This window comes from Bombus fervidus, chromosome 2 (assembly GCF_041682495.2).
Source record: "Bombus fervidus isolate BK054 chromosome 2, iyBomFerv1, whole genome shotgun sequence".
In the NCBI taxonomy this organism is placed as follows: Eukaryota; Metazoa; Arthropoda; class Insecta; order Hymenoptera; family Apidae; genus Bombus; species Bombus fervidus.
The window spans coordinates 23,061,767-23,084,970 of record NC_091518.1 but is presented as its reverse complement, the minus strand read 5'-3'; the positions used below and the strand labels follow the sequence as shown (position 1 = coordinate 23,084,970).

General features: G+C 32.4%; 1 protein-coding gene and 1 long non-coding RNA gene across 6 annotated transcripts; one reads left to right on the top strand and one right to left on the bottom strand.

Annotated features, from left to right (window-relative positions):
• Positions 1-788: 788 nt before the first annotated feature.
• Positions 789-15,285, top strand: LOC139992350 (phospholipase B1, membrane-associated). 2 transcript variants are annotated; one of them, XM_072013130.1, is made up of 10 exons: positions 789-1,039; positions 1,138-1,278; positions 3,382-3,711; positions 6,533-6,642; positions 7,843-8,047; positions 8,787-8,963; positions 9,441-9,600; positions 11,457-11,616; positions 12,650-12,801; positions 14,803-15,285. In XM_072013130.1, exons 3-10 carry the CDS (start codon positions 3,610-3,612, stop codon positions 14,979-14,981), a joined length of 1,245 nt encoding a protein of 414 aa, XP_071869231.1. In that variant the 5' UTR covers positions 789-1,039; positions 1,138-1,278; positions 3,382-3,609; the 3' UTR covers positions 14,982-15,285. The 2 variants fall into 2 exon arrangements, with proteins under 2 accessions (XP_071869231.1, XP_071869239.1); XM_072013138.1 differs by lacking the exon at positions 1,138-1,278.
• On the bottom strand, positions 9,485-22,023 carry LOC139992360 (uncharacterized). Of its 4 annotated transcripts, none has more exons than XR_011801084.1 (3): positions 20,905-21,752; positions 16,822-17,021; positions 9,485-9,618 (listed from the first exon to the last, which is right to left on the bottom strand). It is a non-coding gene; the product is annotated as an uncharacterized lncRNA (long non-coding RNA). The 4 variants fall into 4 exon arrangements; XR_011801088.1 differs by lacking the exon at positions 9,485-9,618 and adding an exon at positions 18,063-18,232 and having other exon boundaries at positions 15,680-17,009; XR_011801083.1 differs by lacking the exon at positions 9,485-9,618 and having other exon boundaries at positions 15,680-17,021; positions 20,905-22,023.
• Between the last annotated feature and the right edge of the window lie 1,181 nt (positions 22,024-23,204).

The following is a 23,204-nucleotide window of genomic DNA, read 5'->3' as shown; positions in this document are numbered from 1 at the left end:
GCCCCACGAAACAGACAGTGAATTCGGGCGCCGCCCAACGAAGCAGACAGCGAATTCGGGCACCATCCCACGGAGAAAGCCATGAATATCGGCGCTGACGTCAACGTGTTAATTCACACATTAATAGTAAATAATTATTACAAATTAATAGTTTAAATGTTGCAAATTAGCAATTTAAGTGTTATAAGTTAATAGTGCAAATGTTACAAACTGATAATTTAATTCATAAAAGTTCATTTCTTCGATCTTCACGATACGGTGGTAAAACGGAAATGAGCTCGCGCGCGTGTCGTGTGTTTCGTATATATTTATTGGCATACACTTAGCGAGCTGCCGACGGTCGATCGAACAGAAACGGTTTGCTGATATCATAAGAAGTGGTTTTTAAATGTTATAAGTTAATGTCTCAAATGTTTTAAATTAATAGTTCAAATGTTATAAATCAATGGTGAATTGTTACAAATTAATAGTTTAAATGTTGTAAATTAAATGTTATAAATGAATGGTTTAAATGTTATAAATTAATCGTTTAAAAGTTCTAAATTAATAGTTTAAAAGTTATAAATTAATAATAAATTGATACGCAATGGTGACACGATTCGAAAGAATACGTACCTCAAAAACGAGTATGCATTTTTGCCCGTCAAATTGATACGCGTTGTCGATACGATACGAGGGTACGCGATAAATGGATACATAGCTCTCGTACTCACGTACGATTACTACCATGTAAGAATACAAAAGAACGCAGGTGTTTCGCTTGGTTGAAAAGTAGAGGGGTTACCGACGACGAATATACGTAGTACATATGTACGTTTCTTCCACTGACTTCGTTCATGTCCTGTTCGATCTCTTGCTTGTAGTGGAAATAACGAAGATTAATTTTTCCCTCTATATTTTTGTGATATTTTCTTTGCGGTCTTTTAATGCGGGCAACATTATATTTCATATAAAGAGAATTAAAAACAGTGAGAAAGTGCGCGATTAAAATTTAGTGAAGAAGAAGTGAAAATGATCGATCGTTGCGTTAAAACCAATGGTATTATATATTATTATTATTATTATTATTGTTATTGTTGTTGTTGTAGTATAGTATAGTATAGTATTATAATTAAAAGGACTTGGATGTGAAAACAGTGTAAAGAAGCTTAAGGAATCACGAATGAATTTATCTTGAAAACTCGGGTGTAAATTAAAATAAAGCATCGTCGGGCCTAGTTTTGGTTGAAACGACTGCAAGATATTGATACACGGAGAAGTTACTTTTTTCATTGATGTGTAAGTCACCGTTTGTAGAATTTATGTACGCCAATTTAGGTACGGATGTGGAATGTTTTCTTATCCTTTAAACGAAATTTGCACGGTTTATCCTATTTTAACTTTACCTATAAAGTAATATATATACTAAAAATAATATTTATCGACAGCAATGGATTTGCAATCTTAAATCTAGTACATATATAAATTCTTTTCTCATAATATTTCAACAAATAATACGAAATTGTTTTATAAAAATGATATTTATCTTTAAATTCATATCTCTTACAAGTAAATCTTACTTCCGGCTTTAAAATATTATTGCTTACGTTGTATATACATATTAGTTTTTTCTTTAAATGAAAAACATGGTTTTTACGTTAATGTTTATTTACGTTATGTTACGTTGTATTTACGTTAATGTACTTTAAGTTACGTTTATGCAAAAACTAAAAGAAAACTAAAAAGGAAATATATTAAACATAGAAAATATTAAAGTATATCTTATAAACTGCATTAGATAATATGCTAATGCATTATAATACAATTATGATAAGCAAGAAAACTGGAATTTAGCATGGACCTACGCAAATGTAGCCTTTCTTTCATTTTTTCTTTTTTTTAAATATAAACTTTGTAGTTTCTCCATGTGAATACCTTTTTAATCTTTCATTAGGGCACAGCATAATGTTTTATGAAATTAATAATCAGGGACTCAGGATCTAGTAATCGTTTAATTATTTTGTCTCGAATGTCTACAAAATGTCGTGCTTGAGTGTGCATTTATTAAAATATTACAAATATTAATGCCCATTTTAGACACTATTTGTAACTACTGTACACTTTTTCACAATAACATCACTGTGCAACAAAACTATTGAAAGAGCGATTATTTTAAAAATATCGCGTATGTGATAAATCATGGACGTATCGAATTTTTATATCGTATTCGTCCCGTTCATTTATGCGAAAAAAACATTTTGAGCAATTATTGCTGATACAACGGTACAAGGTGACAGAATAAAGATTTGTAACTGTTAGATTAGATAGCACTCGCCGAATGATGCCAAAAGATCCTAACAAAGATGGATGGGAAAAATTAATATTTCCAAACATATAAATAATTTTTTCCTTCGATTAAAACGACTGGTTGTCTCACTTCGTGACATATTGTGCCATATGGAAACAACGGATTATCTTATCCATTCTTGTTAAAAAATTATCCGACAAAATTCCATAGAGACCAGGTTGTCGAAAGAACTATCGACTGAATTTATAATTTGATAAAGTAATTTGAAAAAGTACTTGACTTTAAGTTTGTACAAGTGGTAGCAGTTTAAGAAAGCATTTATAGTTAGTTTACTGTATCAGCTACTTCAGTATTTGATACAGAATTTAATAGTTTTTCACAAAATTACCAATAAGGTTTTAGCAACTAAGTACACTTTAAGATGCAACAGCGAATGTGTAAAATGACATCAAGTTTTATATATTCATCCATAAAAACAAAACACTTCGCACTCGTACGGTATCGTAAAACATGTTAAACGTTGGCAAAAAAACGTCGTCTTCTATAATTCTCGTTATATATTTATATACGTTATGTAATATCGTTTGAATGTTTGCTGTTCTATTCCTATTCGAGGGTCAGCGCGATTCATCGAATTTCACGGTTGTTCGTTTAGGAATAGTTCAGGAATAATAGAAAGTTTTACGCGGCACGCATGCCAAACTGTTATTAGCTCCGTTTAATCAACTCGCGAATTCGATTAATAAACAATTTATTAGACACGAAATTTTATGTAGATTATTTGTTATTTGCAAAGTTTAACAAAAGAAAAATTAACAAGCACGAAAGTTTGCATAATTTGATTAATTTTCAGTTTGATAGTTTAAGTACTTTGATCTTAGTTTGACTCTTGCACGATAATTTATTAACTAATAATGTTAGTGAATCGATAAACTACAAATTATAGATTATAAAAATCAATTTTGTTTTACTTTGCTTTTTTTTGTCAAGAAGGATAATCAGATGGCTTGTAACTTGTAAAATTTCATTTCGTTGAAATACTTTCCCTCGTTTGTTGTATATAAAATTGCAGTATATAATAATGCAATTTGCAGTTTTCTTCGAAGAACGTATGTCACGTGAAATAACCAGGACATGTTTGAAGGAAGCTCGAGTTCAAGGTTTCGGCAACGGTAACGACATCGATACGAAGAAAGAAGAGAAAGTTTCATTCGTTGAAATAAATCTCTCGAACTACTATAAACCTTGAAACCTTAAAAGGAAAGCATTGAAAAAGTAACACGAAATTCTTAGCAAATCCTTTGATCCTCTTGCGCTGCACCATGAGAATCGAAACCAAGTATCCGCCGTTGATCTTAATACTATTGCCAGCAGTCGCGGGTTCTTTCGTGGACCTGTTGCGAAACATGCTTCAATCAGGAAGGGTGAGTCCTTTGGCTAAGGCCTACTAAAACACTTAAATAATCCTCCTCCTACAAGATTAATTTTTTAAATTAATTTTAATTACAAAATTTTAGAAATATCAATTACGCTCTCACTTTATAAATAATGGGACACCTGGGTCCTCTTGCGCTTTATCAGCTGTTCATGATAATAGTATATTAATAACGAATGACAAGTTATAGGTTGTAAATTTTAATTGCTCAATTTTTGGACTTGATATTCAGTAGAACAATCAGCTGATAATTTATAAAATTGACTCGTACAACTTGTCTATTTCATTCTCAAATTTGTTACTGTTATGTAAAAGAATTAATTGGCACTAGGAACTGATTGAGAGGCGTTGATCAATTAATATTTAGATAGAAATATGCAATGATTAGACTACAAATATTGTAGATTGTACATACTTGTAAAGCTGAAATAGATTTCGAATTGTAGCAGTATAATGAAATAAATATAAATGATAATTAGATTCAACCAATACAATATTTACTTTCACAAACCAAAATTACAATTAATTACAATTATTTACTTCCGTGAGCTATTTTTCTCCTCGCAACCAATGTTCAGCAGGTACTATACTAACAATAGGTCCACTTGCTCCATAGATTCGTGTCACGTTCATTCGTCTATTCCATTGATCGATCAATGTTTGGTTAATACGAAAAGTATTATTTATTCTACAAAATATCGGTTGATTTAACTGAATGATATCAACTAGACTATCAACCATGTTACTGCTGAATTTTTATCGATATTATTGTTTCCGCGCCAGATTGTTGCATGTTAACGCGACATTGCAACCTATGTACATGTTACGTTAAACCGGAAGAACGACTAGACAACCAAGGGAACGAAAGAGTGCTTTGCATGCCGAGTAATTTAGTGAAAGGCCAGTACTTCTCTTTGAAAGAACAAACTAGACCGGATTCCCCGTATTTGTTCGGTCTCATGTTCAGTCAGTCCATTTTCATGCACGAGCACGGGCACGGGCACGGGCACGGGCGTCCGTAAATTATTTGCGACCTGTATTTAAGCCACGATACGATAGAATGCAAATGAAGGAAAGCAGCCGCCGCGACGTGCATTGTATTTTATATGTGCTAAACCCGTTGTCACTAAAATGACGATTGCTTTAGGATGAAATTCTATCGAAACTGATGGCGCCATATTTACATCGAACATGATACCGCGAATGCTCGCAAAATGGTACGCATCGGAACTTTTATGCCTCGCTGAAAAACTCGCGTTAGAATAAGAACGAAAATAAAGAATTCGCTAACCGTAAGTAGTAGTGTGACAAACGCGCGCACGTAAATTTTTTCTTTGCTATTAATTGAAAATTTTCTATCTTTTGGAAATAAATTATCGGTATACGTATACGGTAGAGTCATTCGAGAAGTTGTTAATTTAAATCAGAAACATTTAGGTAATTACATATTTGAAATGATATAGAATGAAAATCATACGAAGGGAACGTGATAAGTAGAGATTTTTTTTATTTTTGCATTTTAAAATGTGTCTTTAAAATTAAACGCGAGAATTTGAATACGACGTAGGTGGAAACGAAAACAAACTTGTCAGGTCCAAGGATGTAAGTTTTCTAACAATAACTATGATGATTTGACCAAGTTTTATGAACGTTCAAGATATAATTATCAAGACAAGCAATATTTTAAAGAGGATGAAATTGCCAAACCAAGTACATATCGAATATATCGAACCCCTGAGAACGATTGTTTCTCCTGTCAAAAAATAAGAAATGCGATTTATTATGTTTCTCGTCTGTAATCTCCAAGTAGTCACTTTTATCACTAGTAACAGAGAAAATTATCTTTCCTTGGTTGTTCATTATTTTCTATTCGTCTTTTATTCGTTCTATAGATTCTATCTGTTATATTCTCGGTCGGTTTTCAATTTCATTTTATAGATTATAAAGGGTAAAGTAATTCAAGGAAGTTTTCGTTTTTATTCTTTAAAAATAAAATAAAATGCATGTTATTTTCCGTTATACTGCTATACGTATCTCTCGCGTTATCGTTATAGAGAAACCTAATATGTAACGTAATATGTATACCTAATATGTAACGAGTAACGAACTCTAACTTTATTTAATTAATTATAATTTAATTCACAAATACTACCAGGCACAAGTAAATTCACATGTTGAATCGATCATTAAACTATATGAATTTCTGGCTATGCCCACGTCTAATAATGAATTGTAATTAATTGCAATTAATTATATAAAATTTTATAGTGAAAGAAAACTTATAAATTTAACAGAGAAAAATTTTATATATATTTATATGTATAAATAGGTGTTCGGTGACAGGTGTCAGGAAATATGACAAAAAAAAAAAAAAAAAAAAAGCAGGCCAAAATACCCCTGCACGCGAGCAGACCTTCTATCCGACGAACGAAAGTAAGACAGCTTAAGCAATGGGGTGCAAATCGAACGATACAATATGGGCAGTTCGTGTAAGGAGGTTTGCTCTCACACTCAAGATATTTCGGCTAATGTTTAATTATCTGTATCTTTATACTACAAAAACAAAGCCGAAGATGTAATTTTCGTCTTATTTCGACTGCAAGAATCACTCCTTAAATTTCCTGACACCTGTCACCGAATATCCTGTATAACGAATGTATATTATACATACATTGTATGTGTATTGCATAAATATAGACACATTTTATTAAAAATAATTACATTCAATTAATAAAGAAAAGTCTGTCTATCTGTATAGATGTCCTGAACATAGAATAAATAATTAAATATAAGAAAGATTATCTTTTTAGGATGATGTCGACAAAAATGGAATTGTGTATCCTGTGATATATGGTGGCATAAGAAGTCAACCGCGTGTTCCTGATCATGTGCCATTTCCGTGTAATGTACAATTTGGGAGGTATGTTCGATCAACGCCTTTTTAATTAAGATCCTTCACCGAAACATGCCTTATCATAGTACAGCATAACGTGCTATATAGTATAATATAATATAATGTTAATGTAGCATCTTATCGCATCAGTGCTATTACAATTATTATGAATCGCTTATTTATATGTATGTATAATGTATAACTACGTACATATGTATGTGTAACATAAAACATTAATTACAGAGAGAAGAGAAACAAAAAATATTAAAAGCAAAAGTATATAAAAGCAATTAAAGTTCATTAGTATATTTCTTAAGTTACGTTACTTACTGTCGTATCAAGTATTGTAATAGTAAGTAATTTCAAGAATTAATTAATCAATGGAAATCAATGATATAGAAGTTTGTATTATGTTTAAATTACAACGATCTTTAAATATAGTTCCTATTTTGAAATTTTTAGATTTTTACCTTTATTTATTTACTTATTTATTTAACAATCTATTTATCTCCTATAATTTTCAAAACAGAAGGCCAAAACTTTGAAAAATTTCTTACGAAAATTTGAAAAATTTGTGTTAGTAAAAAATAATTTTTAATAGATGAATTTCGATAAATCTTTAATAAAACACACCAAATAATGTTGCAATAAATGAACTTCAATGAGTTCGTAATACAGAAATATTTTCTTAATACTCAACAGCTTAGGTATCAGTCTGGTTTATCATTGTTTAAATAATATCGGTACATAGTTTTTGCCCCGAAGTAAACAACTGGTTCCTGACTCGAAATAAGCAACTATTTGTTTCCTCTTCTTTATTTGAAGTCGCCGAGAGAAAGTGAGATATCTGAGAACGAGTAAAAGGTCCGTAAAAGCGAGAGACCACAAATTTTTACGATCGAGTAAACAGAAACGTCGTTTAAAATAGAAGATTGTCCGGCCGATCACTTTATGACTTGCCGCTATCTCGACACTCTGGAGACTTTGTTTTTCTTTGTCTCTTTCGAGAACAAAGTCAATCTGAATACTATGCCTGCCTGACTCGTACTAAACAGCTGGTCAATGACGAGCGTGTTACTTATTTCGAGGCAAGACTATAATATTTAAATATACAAGATATTTTGTTGCGACTTACAAATGCACGTAGTACATAGTATGTATAGTAATCGTTATGCGTAATAATGGTAACAATAATTTTCAATTACCCTTCCTTTTATCAATCATTAGATCATTATCAGTACCTGACAGTGTGCATCGTTTACGGCCTGGTGATATAGATGTAGTCGGTGGATTGGGCGATTCGTTGGTCGCAGGAAGCGGAGCTCTAGAAGAGTTTGCAGTAGGAACATTTATAGAAGCACGTGGAGTTAGCTGGTGTGTGGGTGGTCAAGGTGATTGGAGACGATTCTTAACCGTTCCTAATTTGCTAAAGGTATTAAACGCATTAAATTTACGTTCTCCTTGAATCCAATTTAGCAAATGGAAGGGAAACGCAATGTACGCATGTTCTTCACAATGCATGTTCATGTATTGTTAGTGTTGTACAGTAGACATTTATTCTGATTTAAAGATAATGAAACTCTGATATAATTATTGGTATAGATATTGTTTCGTATACTTTAGAAATATATTTATGTTTCGATCTTTGGTTGCTTTCATAAACTCACTTTTCAAGAAAAATTTTCTTTTTAGTGCGTATGTATGTAATAAAAATATCTATGATTCTCTGTATCCTTATTACACTGTAGTTTTATCGTAATTTCAATGAATAGTACGGTAGCATTAATAAATATCATTAACAGATGGTTAGAATTTATATTAGAAATTAAATATGTAATGTATGCACCGATCGTCGGCATATTGCGTTGCATGATGTTGCCCGACGCTTGATCGCGCCTTATTTATACATCAACGATTTACGAATCTTGGGGAATTTTCTGGATTGTGGATTATTCCAAAGTGTTCCAAATACTAATAATTCCAGACTCTGGCACAACACAGCACCGCGGGGACGGTCGCTCGCCTTTGCGCCGCGACCCTCTTCTCATTGTCGATATCGTGGCGGATCGACTAATGTGTCGAGAAACTGCTATCTGCAAAAATTCCTTACAAAATCGACAATTACTATCTTCTGTATCATTGCATATAATTGTTCTGTATTATTGTATTAGGTGTACAATCCCAATTTAATAGGATATTCAACGGGCACAGGTGAATTTATCTCAACGAAAGCGAAACTAAATATAGCCTTTCCTGTCGCTGCTACAGAAGATGCGCTACAACAAGCTCGGATTCTTGTTCAAAGGATCAGAAGGGATCGTAGAATAAACATAAAGAAACAGTGGAAGGTATGTGGAATATTACATAGTATTCACGTGATGAACTTAACCCAAAGCTTTACTTACCTCTTAATAATTTAATGAAACATGGCGAAAAATTTCGAATGAATGATTTAAAAATCAATTATTTTTGCGTTTCTGGTGTCAACTAAAAAAGGAAAAAAAAATAAAAAAGACACGTACATGCATTTACAACATTTTATTGAAAATAAATATTAATCAATTGGGCGAGCTATTACTACATTTAAGATGAAGAAATTTATATATAGATAAGAAATTTATATATAGTACTGAACTTGACAACTTGCACGAATCAATCACATTCTTAAAAGGTTAACACATAACCTTGAACAGACAAAAGTATATCAGATATTTTGCAGTGTTTACTACAGTGATAAGTAGGCAATATATGTATGCAGAACGAAATAAACTTTACTTGATATGTTTGCTTTTAAAATAACAAGCTTGAATATTTCTGTGTTATAGTTGATTACAATCTTCTTCGGCGCAAACGATATTTGCTCCGCCGAATGTTTCAATCGTGTACAATTTTCGCCGCTTCGCTACGCTCTTCATCTGCGAAGGACGTTGGACTTCTTGAAAATTGTTCTACCTCGTACATTAGTCAATCTTGTACCAGTCATAGGTAATGTTTACGATAATTCTGAAAAAGAATGGTTTGAACGTCTAATGCTACTCGACGATGCCTTGTCCCTTTATTAAATTGGTTGTGGCTGTACGTTCAACTAAACGGGATTTTGTTGCAAGTTACCGATCATTATCGAAGTTTGCCGTATGGACATTTAAATTATATGTCTATGTAGAAGTGGTTTCGTTATCAAGATGGCACCTCTTACTGTTCCCTACTTCTTGCTTTTATAGCTTGTACATATGTAAATATGTGCTGTACAATCTTTAGACAGCAGGTATGTAACCAACGTCACCAGATACATCTTTATTAACTTTCGCGGATGATACTGCTACAAATAGCTACAAATGAAAACGAAAAAAGGTTTTACAACAAACATTACGCATACTTCAAATTTGGTTTAAAAAGTGTAATATTAAAATCAAAGAAAACAAATAAATCCAAACACATCACATTTGCATTGAAGAAACTGCACATAAAGAATCTGAACCATCTAAATATGCACTGGTAATCGTTAATCAGACATGTGTATACTATCAACAGCTACTTGCTTGTAAACTGAAGATTTGAAGGTACGGATCACTAGGAAAATAGCTATATACTATTATTTCCAACACTATAAATCAAATCACCGGATGTTTTCTTTTTTTTTTTTTTTTCCCCGAGAAAATTGTAAATTTCAACTAAGAGAATAAGCAAAATTGCAAAGGTATGCCTAACAGGATCATAAAAATATTCGAACGCTTAAAGATCGAGTAGGTAAACGGTAAGTTTTTGTACAGGAACTGTAAACATTGATAGACATCGGTCGGTTCATGTAGAAACATCGTATAAATGTAATGAACTCTGTGCTACGCTTAGCATAATATAGTAGTCTATATGGTGACAATAAGTATGCAAATGCACTCACTGCGTACTGCGTATAAAATTCTTAAATTGTTGGGTATCTTGAATTTGAAGTTCCGTTATAAATGGTGCACATATTTCCCTGCCATTGATCCACGCCCTGATCTGGCAACTTTTCTTTTCCTCTTTCTTCTTTCTTTTTTTCTTTTTCTTTTATATATATATATAATTTGAGCAATAATCAGCGCGCTTATTTGTTCTTTGTGCATTCGTGATTACGTTTTACCTTACCCTTATTCTGAAGTGGACTATAAACAATCAGCGTATGACTTGCGTAGACAAATCTCAAATGATCACTTAACGTTAGCTTAACTTAGCACAACATAGTTTGGCTCGGTGTATATTGAAGATGGCTGTTCATATTGTATACTAATTATTTATTAAGTTGACATACATACATACAGCAAATATCTCGTAACTTCTCGTATTTCATCACGGTATCATTAAAATTTTAATATGTGTTTTATATAACACACATGATGTACGTATAAAGATTTCTACAGTAAGTTTTCAAATATTTCCGTGAGCCACCAGGTATATATGTATGTTAGATCTTTTTATACTGGATAAATATCATGCGGCCCCTCTCAGTCCGCTAAGTCTAAGAAAGAGCATCAATCAGTTCCTCCTCTAGACAAAATCTCTATTCTTTGGCAATGCGACGTCGGAACGCTTGCCATCCGCAAACTCATCACATGCATCCTCTAAACAGTCATATTCATATCGACACTTCGTTGCTCAGCGACATCGAGCAGCCAGTTATCCACTTTCTGAACATTCACTCAAGATTCATTCTGCCAAGATCCTTACTCAGGTCCAGTCATAAATAACAACGGGCTATCTGCCGTAATATCATTAAGAAAATGCGTTGTCGCTAACATGTGTGTACATATCTCGTATAGATATCGTTTTAAATATTTCACTAATTAAAATAATTTAACTTATAGATGTTACAGTTTCTATTAGGTTACCACAAAGTACCATGTGCCATATATTACATCCACTTTACTGTGCTTGCATGCACAGAGGTAATCGACCGGACATTGCAGCTTCGAAAATGTCGCATCTTTATCAGCAAGCCGTCGAAGCTTTAATATATTCAGGAAGGTACGCTTGTGATTGAGCAATCAGTAAATATTTCTTGTTTGTTTGTTTAAGAATATTTGAAATATTATTCATTTACCTTGTCATGAAAGATGGATTAGTCGGGGAGGAGAGATTGTTTGGCCCGCGAGTTCGCTAGATCTTAAATCACTGTTAGATTTTTAGATCTGTGAGGAACAGTGAAAGCGATCGTGCACCGTACGAGAGTCAATTTGCGGCAAGAACTAGTAGAAAGGATTAACGGTACATTCATTGAATTAAAGCAAGATAAACATAAAATTCAGAAAGTGATAATAAACTCAATCTCCAAAAGAGATATCAAGCTTGCATTCGAAAATGAGAATAGTATCTTGAAATGAAAACACAAATTAACGTTTTTCCAATATAATAAAGCGCGGTAGTAAAGCGTTTATGTTTAATAAAACAGAAATAACTTGGCGCTGTGTTGTCCACGTGGATTTATCATTATGCACAAAGCCCATTTCAAGCCCATTTCAAACCTAGCAAACTTAGCAAAGAAATAGTGGCTACCTAATGGTAGCCAATGGCAATTTTGTTCAGATTACAGCGGGCCATGTTCGCTATACAACGATTTCTTCGCATTTTGTTGGACAGCGCAACGGCAAGGTAGTGGTAGTGCAGCGGCAGCGTAGCGATGTGGCGTGCAATGCTGACATTGCCCGAGCAAAATCGACTTTGTTTGTACACACGTATTCTACGAACTTTATCTGTAACACGCATAACTGAATGTATTCGTATAAAGACTCCGGTATAAAATTTAGCGAAAACAATTATTTGTAATATCATTCAAATAATTTTAGAATTAATGTTTGAATAAAGTATTCGAACGAATATATAATAAACAAATGATAGTGAATTACTCGAATAAATAAAAAGAATAATTTTCAACGAATAACGAATAATTAAATTATACGACTGATAGAATATTCCAGCTTACGTATTTATTCGGATAATTATCTCAGATAAATATTTATTGGAAACAATTCGAATAATGCCCAACTTTCTTTTATTTTAGATACGACACGTCTCCGAATTTTACGGTGGTATTGCAACCGTTCATTAAATTATTTAATGCTCCGAACTCAAACCCAAAGGGAGCACCACCGATTGACCCTAGTCTGGTGACGTACGATTGCTTTCACTTCAGTCAAAAGGGACATGCATTAGGTAGGAATTAAAAAATAACAAATAATACAATTACGAACATTCATAATGAAATAAAATTTCTATTTTAATAAACTCACGGTAAGTTGTTCAAAGTTTCCGGCCATAATCTAGTTTTGTAATATAGTGTCAGATAACGAGATTTCGAAAGTAATGTCCTACTTCGTAAATACGTTACAATATCGCTCAAAAGTTTCTGATTGTTGTTTATATCATAAGAAAGGAAAACTTGGACCTAAGGGTTATTCATCAAAAATATATATCATAATAATCATTGGTTCACAATTATTTGAAACTATGGTTTCATTCTTATTACAATCTATTAAAATTGGACAATCAACAAAATATACTTATTATGTCTCTCTTCTATGTCTATAATAAATTCTGTAAATATTTAATTCTATTCTATAATAAAATCTAGTATATACTAAGTGAATAGTGCCCTTTGGTATAGGTTTTGTATTATTTGTAACTGGAATTTATTTTCATTTACAAATGTTTGATTAAAGATTTGCAAAAATTCAATATCATAAATGAATTTAATTATGGTTTATGTGGTGGCAATAAACGCTCGTACATTGTAACCATTCAACGTTCGGCTATCTGTATCTCAATTTTACGCCGAAAAAGTAATTGAATAAATTACATCTTGGAAGCCTACACGACGATTGTGTTTTCTCTACACTCTACGTCATTCATCCTAAACGAAAGTACAAATCGGTTAACGACGACTATACCAAAGTCAAGTACTAGTTAGTCTTTTTATAAGATAAGTTAATCAGAAGTCATGGATGGTCTGACAACGAGGCAGCGCATCTGGTGTCTGTCTCTTGCTTGCTGTACATGTATATGCAACATGAAGTTGGTCATGACTTTGCAACAATCTCATCCACGCGATTAATTGTAAATCGGATAATGTACATAAAAAGATTGTCAATTTAAACGTAATAAATGATATAAAGTAAATGGTTATAATAAACGTAAAAATAAAAAAGAAAAAAATACGTAAGACGTAAAAATTACGTAATAAACGCAAAAAAAATTAACTTACGAAAAATTCGATATCTCTGATGTAAAGTAGAAATGTTTGGCAAGAAATATTCCTTTTATTCTGTATATAGCATCAATCTTTTTGTATATATGTATATATGGCAGCGATAGAGACTTGTCGTTAACTTAAATTTTAAGCTTATATAGCAAGCTTTCCTTTGCATTTTTTACGTTTGGATATTTTACACGGAGTTGAAAGCAATTATGAAATCGGAATCGGTCTTGGTTCAGGAAACAGTTATGAGAACCGAAAGAATATTATAATTGTTGTGGACATAACAACAGTCCTAATAACTGTTAGTTTTCTTATATCTATAATACATATTATATTCTTGTATCAGTTAAGTTTAAGTTCTTACTGGTAGCGATATTGATTTTTGGAAAATATTGATATACGTTATATTTCCGTGCAGATGCGCTTCCATCCAAAGCATCCGTGGAATATCTTATTTAGTTAGTCTGGTTACATAGATTTCGAGTTAGAGTTAAGTCATCGTATCCGAGCACGCCACAAGACAAATAACGCATACGCTGTCACGGATTCACAATTATAGGTAGAATTCGCTGTAGCGGTAAATATGTCTGGGAAACCAGAGCCGAACGGCGGTCGCATCAGTTACATGTATAGGAAAAGATTGTTCAGAATCATGCTCCGACTGATTAAATCGACACTTGAATATTTTCTTTTAACATTATCAAGGTATTCGATGCATTTTCTCATTTTTGCATGATATTATGTTGTATTATATTACATTATTAGTAAACTATACAAAAATATACAATGATACATTTGAATCGTCACAAACATTTTAATAAAAATCAATCAAGGACTTGAGAGAAATTTAACTCAATAACAGCTTCATATCGTAACGCGTGCAATTATTCTACGATTACGTATATCCCAGTGTTTTAATAATTCACAGCGAGTGACATTTGTTCGCCGTTTGGTTTTAGGAGCGAATTTACTGTGGAACAACATGCTGGAACCAGTCGGGAATAAAACCGAGCAAGGGCTACCAGAAATATTTGAAAGGCTTTTGTGTCCGAACGAGAGAGCGCCGTACATTTTCACGAATGTAAATTCGAGGTATTTTCGAATGACAGGACGCCAGGATGGGACCATACCCAGATAACAAACGGAGTAGCACTGACAGCGATGTTTTCCCTTGTGATAATTACTGATACGTATCTCAATGAAAAATCCACTGCGTCAACGGAAGAATTTCACGTTTACATGCACGCAGATATTCGTAAATAGACGTGAAAAAGTGAAAAAGATGAAAAGCATGATACTTTAGCATCCTGATTATTACCTAAACTAATTAACTATAATACAAAAGCTTTAACTGTCCATTTAGACAGCTAAAGAGTGAAATTATGAGATAATTTATATTTATATAAGTTATGTCTTTTACCTTCATTTACAATGACAGATAAGAGAAAGTTTAAAAAATAGACGGAACGAAAATAAGTTTGAAATGTTATGATTATGACAAAAACGTTAACTTGGACAATATTGTTTGATATTGGATTACTTTAACATATAAAAAACATGGAACAAAATCATACCAAATTTACAAAATCTTCTAGTTTATTTATAATTATTAATAATATAAGAAAAAGATTGTAGATCTACGAGATACTGATACATATAACGTTAGATTTAACTTCTCTACGATTTCCACTTTTGTACACTTTTGTGAAATTGTATTCTATATTTCTATAATGTGCAATAAATAGTATCGTTTATTGAAATATATATTTAAGTAATTCAAAGCAAGTTAAAGTAATTTAAAATATATATTAAGTAATAAAAAGAAATAATAAAAAATGGCTATTCACACTGTATATTAATTCTCTACTAGATACATATATATATTTTAAGTAAATATCACGCAACTTTTATATAAAATTTAATATTGAATATTGATCATAAATACCAATATAAATCTGCCAAACCGTGTCTCATTGTAGCGCAAATAATATTTCAAGATATTGTATCCAACGCATATAGTATACACAAAAATTTTCTACGTGTCACTACATAGTACATATAACTACATGGTAACTATATAGTATGTTATTAGTGTATGTGTGCGATATGCGTTAATTACTTAAAATTAAAATATTTTTGTGCGTCATACTCGATAATAATCGTATATACACTACTACGGAGTTGACATCTCCGTTAAGCTGCGTCCCCATTGCGTCGGCATTTGCCAGGCGGCAATGCCATCTTGATTACCATTCTTGGTTGTCGGTGCCAAACATATGTGGCAGTATGACGAATGCGGTGTGTGTCGATTTTGGCCACGATGGCCTCAAAAGCCAACCAGCATGTCAATACATAATTTGCTGCAACTTTTTGTAACAAATCTCTACCGAGCCAGAGACAGTGTACAATCTCGCTGTGATAATCGTCACATTTATTTTTCATACATCCTGGACATTGATATTGATCGATACATCTAACAAAGTCGGAGACGAAGTAGATTTTCTACAACTTCACCTTCTCTTCTCGTACAACAGCATTTTAAAGGCACAACATTCCTTTGATACAACATGGTATTTTCAACTAAATTTTCGTATTATAAAAGGGTTACCTGTGAACATATTGAAGAGAGAGAGAGAGAGAGAGAGAGAGAGAGAGAATCGCACAGATAACTGAAACAGATTGCTATTTTTTGTGCAATTATCAAATTTTTAGCTACGTTTGTAAAGTAGTTCGAGATAAAAGATACTTTCCGATGCGAAAATAATTAATCAATTTTAAATCAAAATTCGATTATCCTATAATACTTATAATAGGATATAAATATGTAAACTTAGAATTACATATGAGTAAAAGTAATTCTCTGAAATATTGTTAAACAGTATGGGAAAAGAATCATCAATGTTGTTTTTAAAATTATTACCTGTTATTCCCAAAACATAGCCTTAAAACAAAGCCCAGGAAATTAAAAAATCACAAACCTTCGATTGAACGTACTTCCTTTCATTAAATACGTGATAAGTTTATTGGCCAATTATTCGGAATCAGCTGCACCTCACCGATTTTGATGATCTTGAAATATATTGTGAAAGTCATCATTTTGGACAACTTTTCCCCATGCATGTTACCGCCGTTCATTCCGTTTTAGTTTCCGAGATATCTGCAAAAACTCAGACAAGACCTATTTATACATGTAGAAGAAGAATTAATATTACAGCAGTATTAAAGTATGATATAGCGACAGATTTATCACAGTCTAGTATGAGATGATCCATGGCCATTTTTAAACGATAAGTGATTTACTTTTATTTTCTTTAAATTACATTGCGTTCCCATTTCACAATACACGGATATTTATACAAATCCCGAACGAAATCGCTACTTTTTAAATATCGTTACCTAACATGAGATAATTATACAGCCTATGATACTATTTTCTTAAAGTCGACCGTTCCGTAGTTGAGCATTCTTGTAATCTAAATTTCTCGAAATTTCTATATTTCGATAATTATAATTTTATACATTTTTGCGTATTGGAATTTCCCAGAAATGTTTCCAATAGACACTCGCAATCTAATTATCTTATACAAAACCATTTTTTTCTCTTCTTTTTTCTTCTAGTGGAAATTGCGATATGTATTTAAATTTAATAAGCCGTGATTATAATGTCCGGTTAAAAGATATCCAGAACGTTCTCGTAGCAAAATTGATTGAACTGCCTTCGTACACGCTATAATGTGTCGAGAAAGTGAACTTTTACGCACGTGTGTTGGATCAATACCATATTTTATCAAAAAATTTCCTTCGTACCGTACCATAAAATTTTATTCTTCATTATTTCGTAACACCTTCTTAAGTAGGACCGATACAATTTTTCTAATATTTAAGCAGAATTTTCTGTTTATTTAAAAATGATTTCTACCTCTATGTCCAACGGTAGGTGGTATAATATACAGTGATTGCTACGTATGCATATGTATTATGCATGCATAAATGTAATAGGAATTTTAGATTACATATTTCGCTGTATTTTCTGCCAATGTACCATGAATTTATTCCGGATCAAAATTTAATACAACGAAATTAAAATTTTTAATTTAATAGCTATCTTATAATTAGATTGGAAATGTTTGTATTTGTAGAAAATTCAAAGTTACAAAAATGTACATAACGTGCAAAAATATGTATATAAATGAATTTACTGTTATACTGTAATACTTACGATTAATAGTAAATTTTTGTTTAAAATTCATTTTTCTAATTAAGCCTATAGAAATGTATAATTGCATAGATATGCACAATCTAGTTATAATTATTCTTCCTTTCTCATTATCTTGTATTATCTTCATTGACAAAATGATTAACGATAGGAAAGGAGGCCTGTTTGGAGGCCTGGAGGAGAAATATTTATTAAAATTTATTAAAAGATGTGCTGGTGATTAATAGGTGACCACAGAAATAATTGCAACCTGTATACCATAACCGAATCGCTATTTTCATCATTATATTATCAAATCCCATTCACATATCCCATTTAAATTAAAGCTAAACATAGTGATATTTATTCTACCATACACGCATATTTACAAAGTCGAGAAAGATAATATTTTACCTGGAAATAATATTTTATGTAATAAGACTGATGTAAGTAACCGTAATACATGATAATCCATGATAAAAATAACAAAGAAATTTACAACGCTGCAGTTGACAATTATCTAATTATCATTCGAATAAAAATTGCTTGCTATTGCTAAAGCACACTTGTAGGTAACTATTGACAATAAATCTTATTGACCTCACTAACGTCTCTCAATCGTCTGCAACGGTTTGAATTCCAATTAAGCCAATAACGTAATATGTTAATATTTCAGCATTGAATTATTATTATTATTATTATTATTATTATTATTATTATTATTATTATTACGTACGTTTCCAGAGCACTAGCTTATAACTATAGCTGTTTAATTGACTCAACGTATACGCCTCTTCACATAAAATTATTTAATCGAGCATATTTGTTACATTCAACTGAATTTTCCTTGGAAATTTACAATCAACGGTGTAATTAAATATGATAAAAAGATGTATCTGACCATAAGATTTTTATTAATAATAAGTGACTTCAGTTTTAACTATTACATTTACGCAATTTATATGTACGTGTACAATATAACGTAGACACGCGCGCGCGCGTCCATATCAAGTGTCTCACATGATATTGAGATTTCGGTTTACGTTACTATTATTACCCGCAGCGAAAAATGTTTCAGATAGAAGTTGAATGAATTGAAGGCAGGCATATTGTGATGTTAGTTATTCTGTAGGTGGGCGTGGGTTATGTGAAGATAAACTTTGCTCTTTTAAAAGGAACCATATATCTTTTAATACATTAATCGATACAGCGCGAGATTTTTTTTATAGAAAAGAAACTATTAGTTTAGTAGTGGTTATTTCAACTTTTATTGTGTAAAATTTATCGTATGAAAGACAAGGAAAAGGAATATGTACCAAATTGTTGCCTTACGTCTTTCCACTCATCACAGTGGGAACAGAAACAGTGTAGGGGACCCTTATAATCTGTCTTCCGTGTCAAAAATTAAAGGATTTCAAAATAAAGAGTTTGTTAAGTAACAGAGTATAGTTCTGCGATATAAAATTTGATGATTACAGAATATATCGATACATACACACAAGTTTTATTATTGGATATTGCCTTACAAAATTTAAATCACCCATAATTTTCTATATAAATACCTATATAGTATATAGTAAAAAAATATATATATATATATATATTAATATATTTTTTAATATATAATTCAGTATTATGGTCTGGTAATTTCATAAAAAAGATAGTAACGCTTTGTTACTAATTCCTCTTTGATTTGCATACTTACCAAATTTGGTAAAATTTACTTACTGCTATTGCAAGTCAATCAATACTTTCAGATACATGTACGCTTGTCAACGCCAGTGTATATGGGGATAGAGGAGGATGATATATAATTACATTTTCCATCTTTTATATGTTATAGGGTAGCGCTTTTGAAATTTCAATACGTTGTCAAGTAAATTTTTTACCAGAATACGTAAAAGAAGATATTAAAATATCGTTTATCTTAAGAATTTCTTTTTAAAAATTCTTCCGATTGGACTTAAAAGATTCTTCCTATTTTTATCTATTCTATATTGAAATATATTTCAATATTCCCTTGTATAGCTACAAAGTGACATTACAATCAGGAAACTAACAAATATGTATGTAGTTATCATGATTTTTCCTATGGTCTTCATACGTTTCGAATAGTATGTAATTTGCGAAAGTTTGAAGAAAAGAAAATGTTTTCTCAAATAGTTTAACTTGTAATGATATAGTAACGGGTAAAATATTAAATTTATAGATGGAAGATATTTCTTCAACGGTTTAACATACAATTATTGACTGTAATGTGAGTACATATATCGTGTGAAAAATTTTATATTAAAATGTAGAAGAATGAGAGGGATGTTATCTAATGCAAAAGAATGAGAAAAGAGTTGAGGGAGGACGAAACAACTAATTTTTCAATAAATATCTTTTATTTCGTTTGAATATCATGCGAAACAAATAAATTAGAAATAACAAACTATCGTCGATTTACAGATTCGTGTAACATGTACATATTTTTCATGTACAGATTCAGCGACTAATACTGACTTTTGACTAGCAACATAAAACTAACAGCCAACTGAAAAGCGTTTGCAAATTTTAACGATTATGGCACATGGTGGTCTTAACAATGCTATAGATGTGTATATGTATAATTGAATTTCGTCTAGAAAATAAATAATGTGATATGCAATAAATATAGCGCTTGTATGCGTGCGTAATATGTATATCCAAGCTGAATTTACAGTTCGATATATGGTTGTTATATGTATTTCGATACGATATTCGGTAACATTTGAATGGATTTGACAATATTCAACGATCAACTCCATATATTTTGATCGTAATGAATATCATTTAGATTTCTTCTAAACAAAAATGACGTTTATATCGCAGTTGTGATATTTACCGTACATTCGAGTAGCCGTGACTCGTACGATATCCTTTGATCATCGATCCGAGCAAATAGCCACGATCGATCTTCACGACGCGACGGCGCGGAATAATAACACCTGGTCTCGCTGGTGGATATATGGCTTCGTATTTTCACCAAGTCGCATCGCAACTTCCCGCGTTGATTCAAAACGCGGCGACGGGGTCGTAGCAAGTCAGCCTTTTATGCCGTCCAATGGTATTTTCCACGGCATACTTTGCTGATACTGTCAGCAAACTCGATCGAAATCTCTTGCACTGTTAATGACTTCTCTTATCGGCTTGCTTCCCGCGGGGATATGCAAAGAGGATGAAACAAAAAAGCAAAAACGGAGAGAAAGAAGAGAATCACAGCATTTCACTGGTCATCTTCCTCGGAGGTTCACTTCCTGCCCCAGTGTAAAACCCCCCTGTGGCTGTGCGTGCATCTGGTCAGTGAACTATTGCTACCCTTGGAACTGCCACTGTCGGAACTCGACACACTTTCCGATCTTCTGATAGATCTTTTCGTCGGATCGAGTAACTTGTCCAACATCTGTCGTATAGTACTGTGTTTGCGGTTAAACGGGTTGGTGTACATGTTTGATTTCTCTTTGGGCTTATACTCTCAAACACGAAACGAATCTCTTTCGATACGCGTTCCTCTTCAATTGGTTTTACCAAGAGAGAGAAAACGTTTTCTCGGTCGCGTGATTGACGCGCTGCGTATCACTTTTTATAATTCGAATGTACGTTTCACGGTGAAAACTAGCTGAACAGCTGCACCGGACTGAAATTACTTTAACCTCGGTCGCTCTTCGAATGGTCGCCAAGCGTCGCTCGCTGTATTTATGTAGCCACGACGCTCGGTAACCTTCGACCGAGCTCGGACGAGATCGGCTTGCCGCGCCGTTTCACGATCATCTTTCGTTACGTGCAAACAACTGAAATGATGAAACGACAAACGGCCGATCTACAGGTGCATCAGATTCAGGAGATATGTACACACACACGCTATGACAAGTGGCAAGTGCAGTCGCCTCTGGTTCCGTCAGAGAAGGTACACTGGTGAAAGTCAAGGGTAATAGGTTTTTGCCCACGTGCCGCAACATGCATATTCAATGCTTACTGTTTACGAGTGTCGCGTCGTTCACGTTTGACGCACACGCACCGGTAGAAAAGGGGGGGAAAAAAGGCAAGAAATATATTTGTGTTTCTTTGTGGTTAGCCATCTGAGTGGTTTTATGTTGATTCTCGCACGAGGAGCCAACGGATCTTGTAAACGTAGGAAAGAAGATGAAAAAGGGAAAAGAACTTTGCTTCGAAAAGATGACCTATGAATGTAATGTAGATATTCCGGACTGAAATCTGATAAAGATTCTTAGAATTAGCGTATTTAGTATCCAATAACGATTTTTAGTTTAGCTTATGTATTTACCGTTAGGGAAAGTTATGCATATTATGTTCTACTGGTCAATGTGAAGAACCTTATATGTAATAGTCAGGATTGATAGAAGACAAAATAAAAACCTGTGTAATTATGAAACTATTTTAATCCCGCTGCTCCCTTTTGGTCATTTTCAATCTAATAATACTTTTCTAACGCTAAAAATATTTCGAGTTTGAACGAAATGTTATTATAAAAAGAATCCTTGTGCGTTTCCCCTTTCAATTTTACATTTGCTAAAATGAGAGCGAGATTGAAATATAAAAGTTCCAGGATTAGTACATATACGATTAATATATCATAAAGAGGTAATTCACTTTCTGCGGTATTTATTATTTTTGGTTAAATAAATAAAATTAAATATAAGATTAAATATGTACCGTACCAAGAATCGGGTCAAATAAATATTATAATATAAGATATTTAATCAAAGTATTTTAAATAAATATAATTAACCTTCATACCAATCTTTAATTTAACACGTGTTATATAAAAGATCCGATATTTACTCGAACCTTTATTTCTTCGTTCAAAAGTCTAAATCCCTTTCTCATCAAGGAATTTTCGTTACTTTCGAACGATAATATGTTGTGAGTAAAGTTTTTAATTTCTATATTTATTACGATTATTAACATTTGTGGTTATTACTTACATGCATATCTACATTACTATACAAAGAATTGGTTATTATAATATAAATAATATAATACAAAAATATATAAATAACGTTGGTAATCGTTCATAGCGTAGGAATATTTGTCAAAAGATTCGTTACAATTGCTTTTCAATAAGCCCTATCGCTACTCAGAAAATGTAGATTTTCTCAATATACATATATACGTACGTATCAG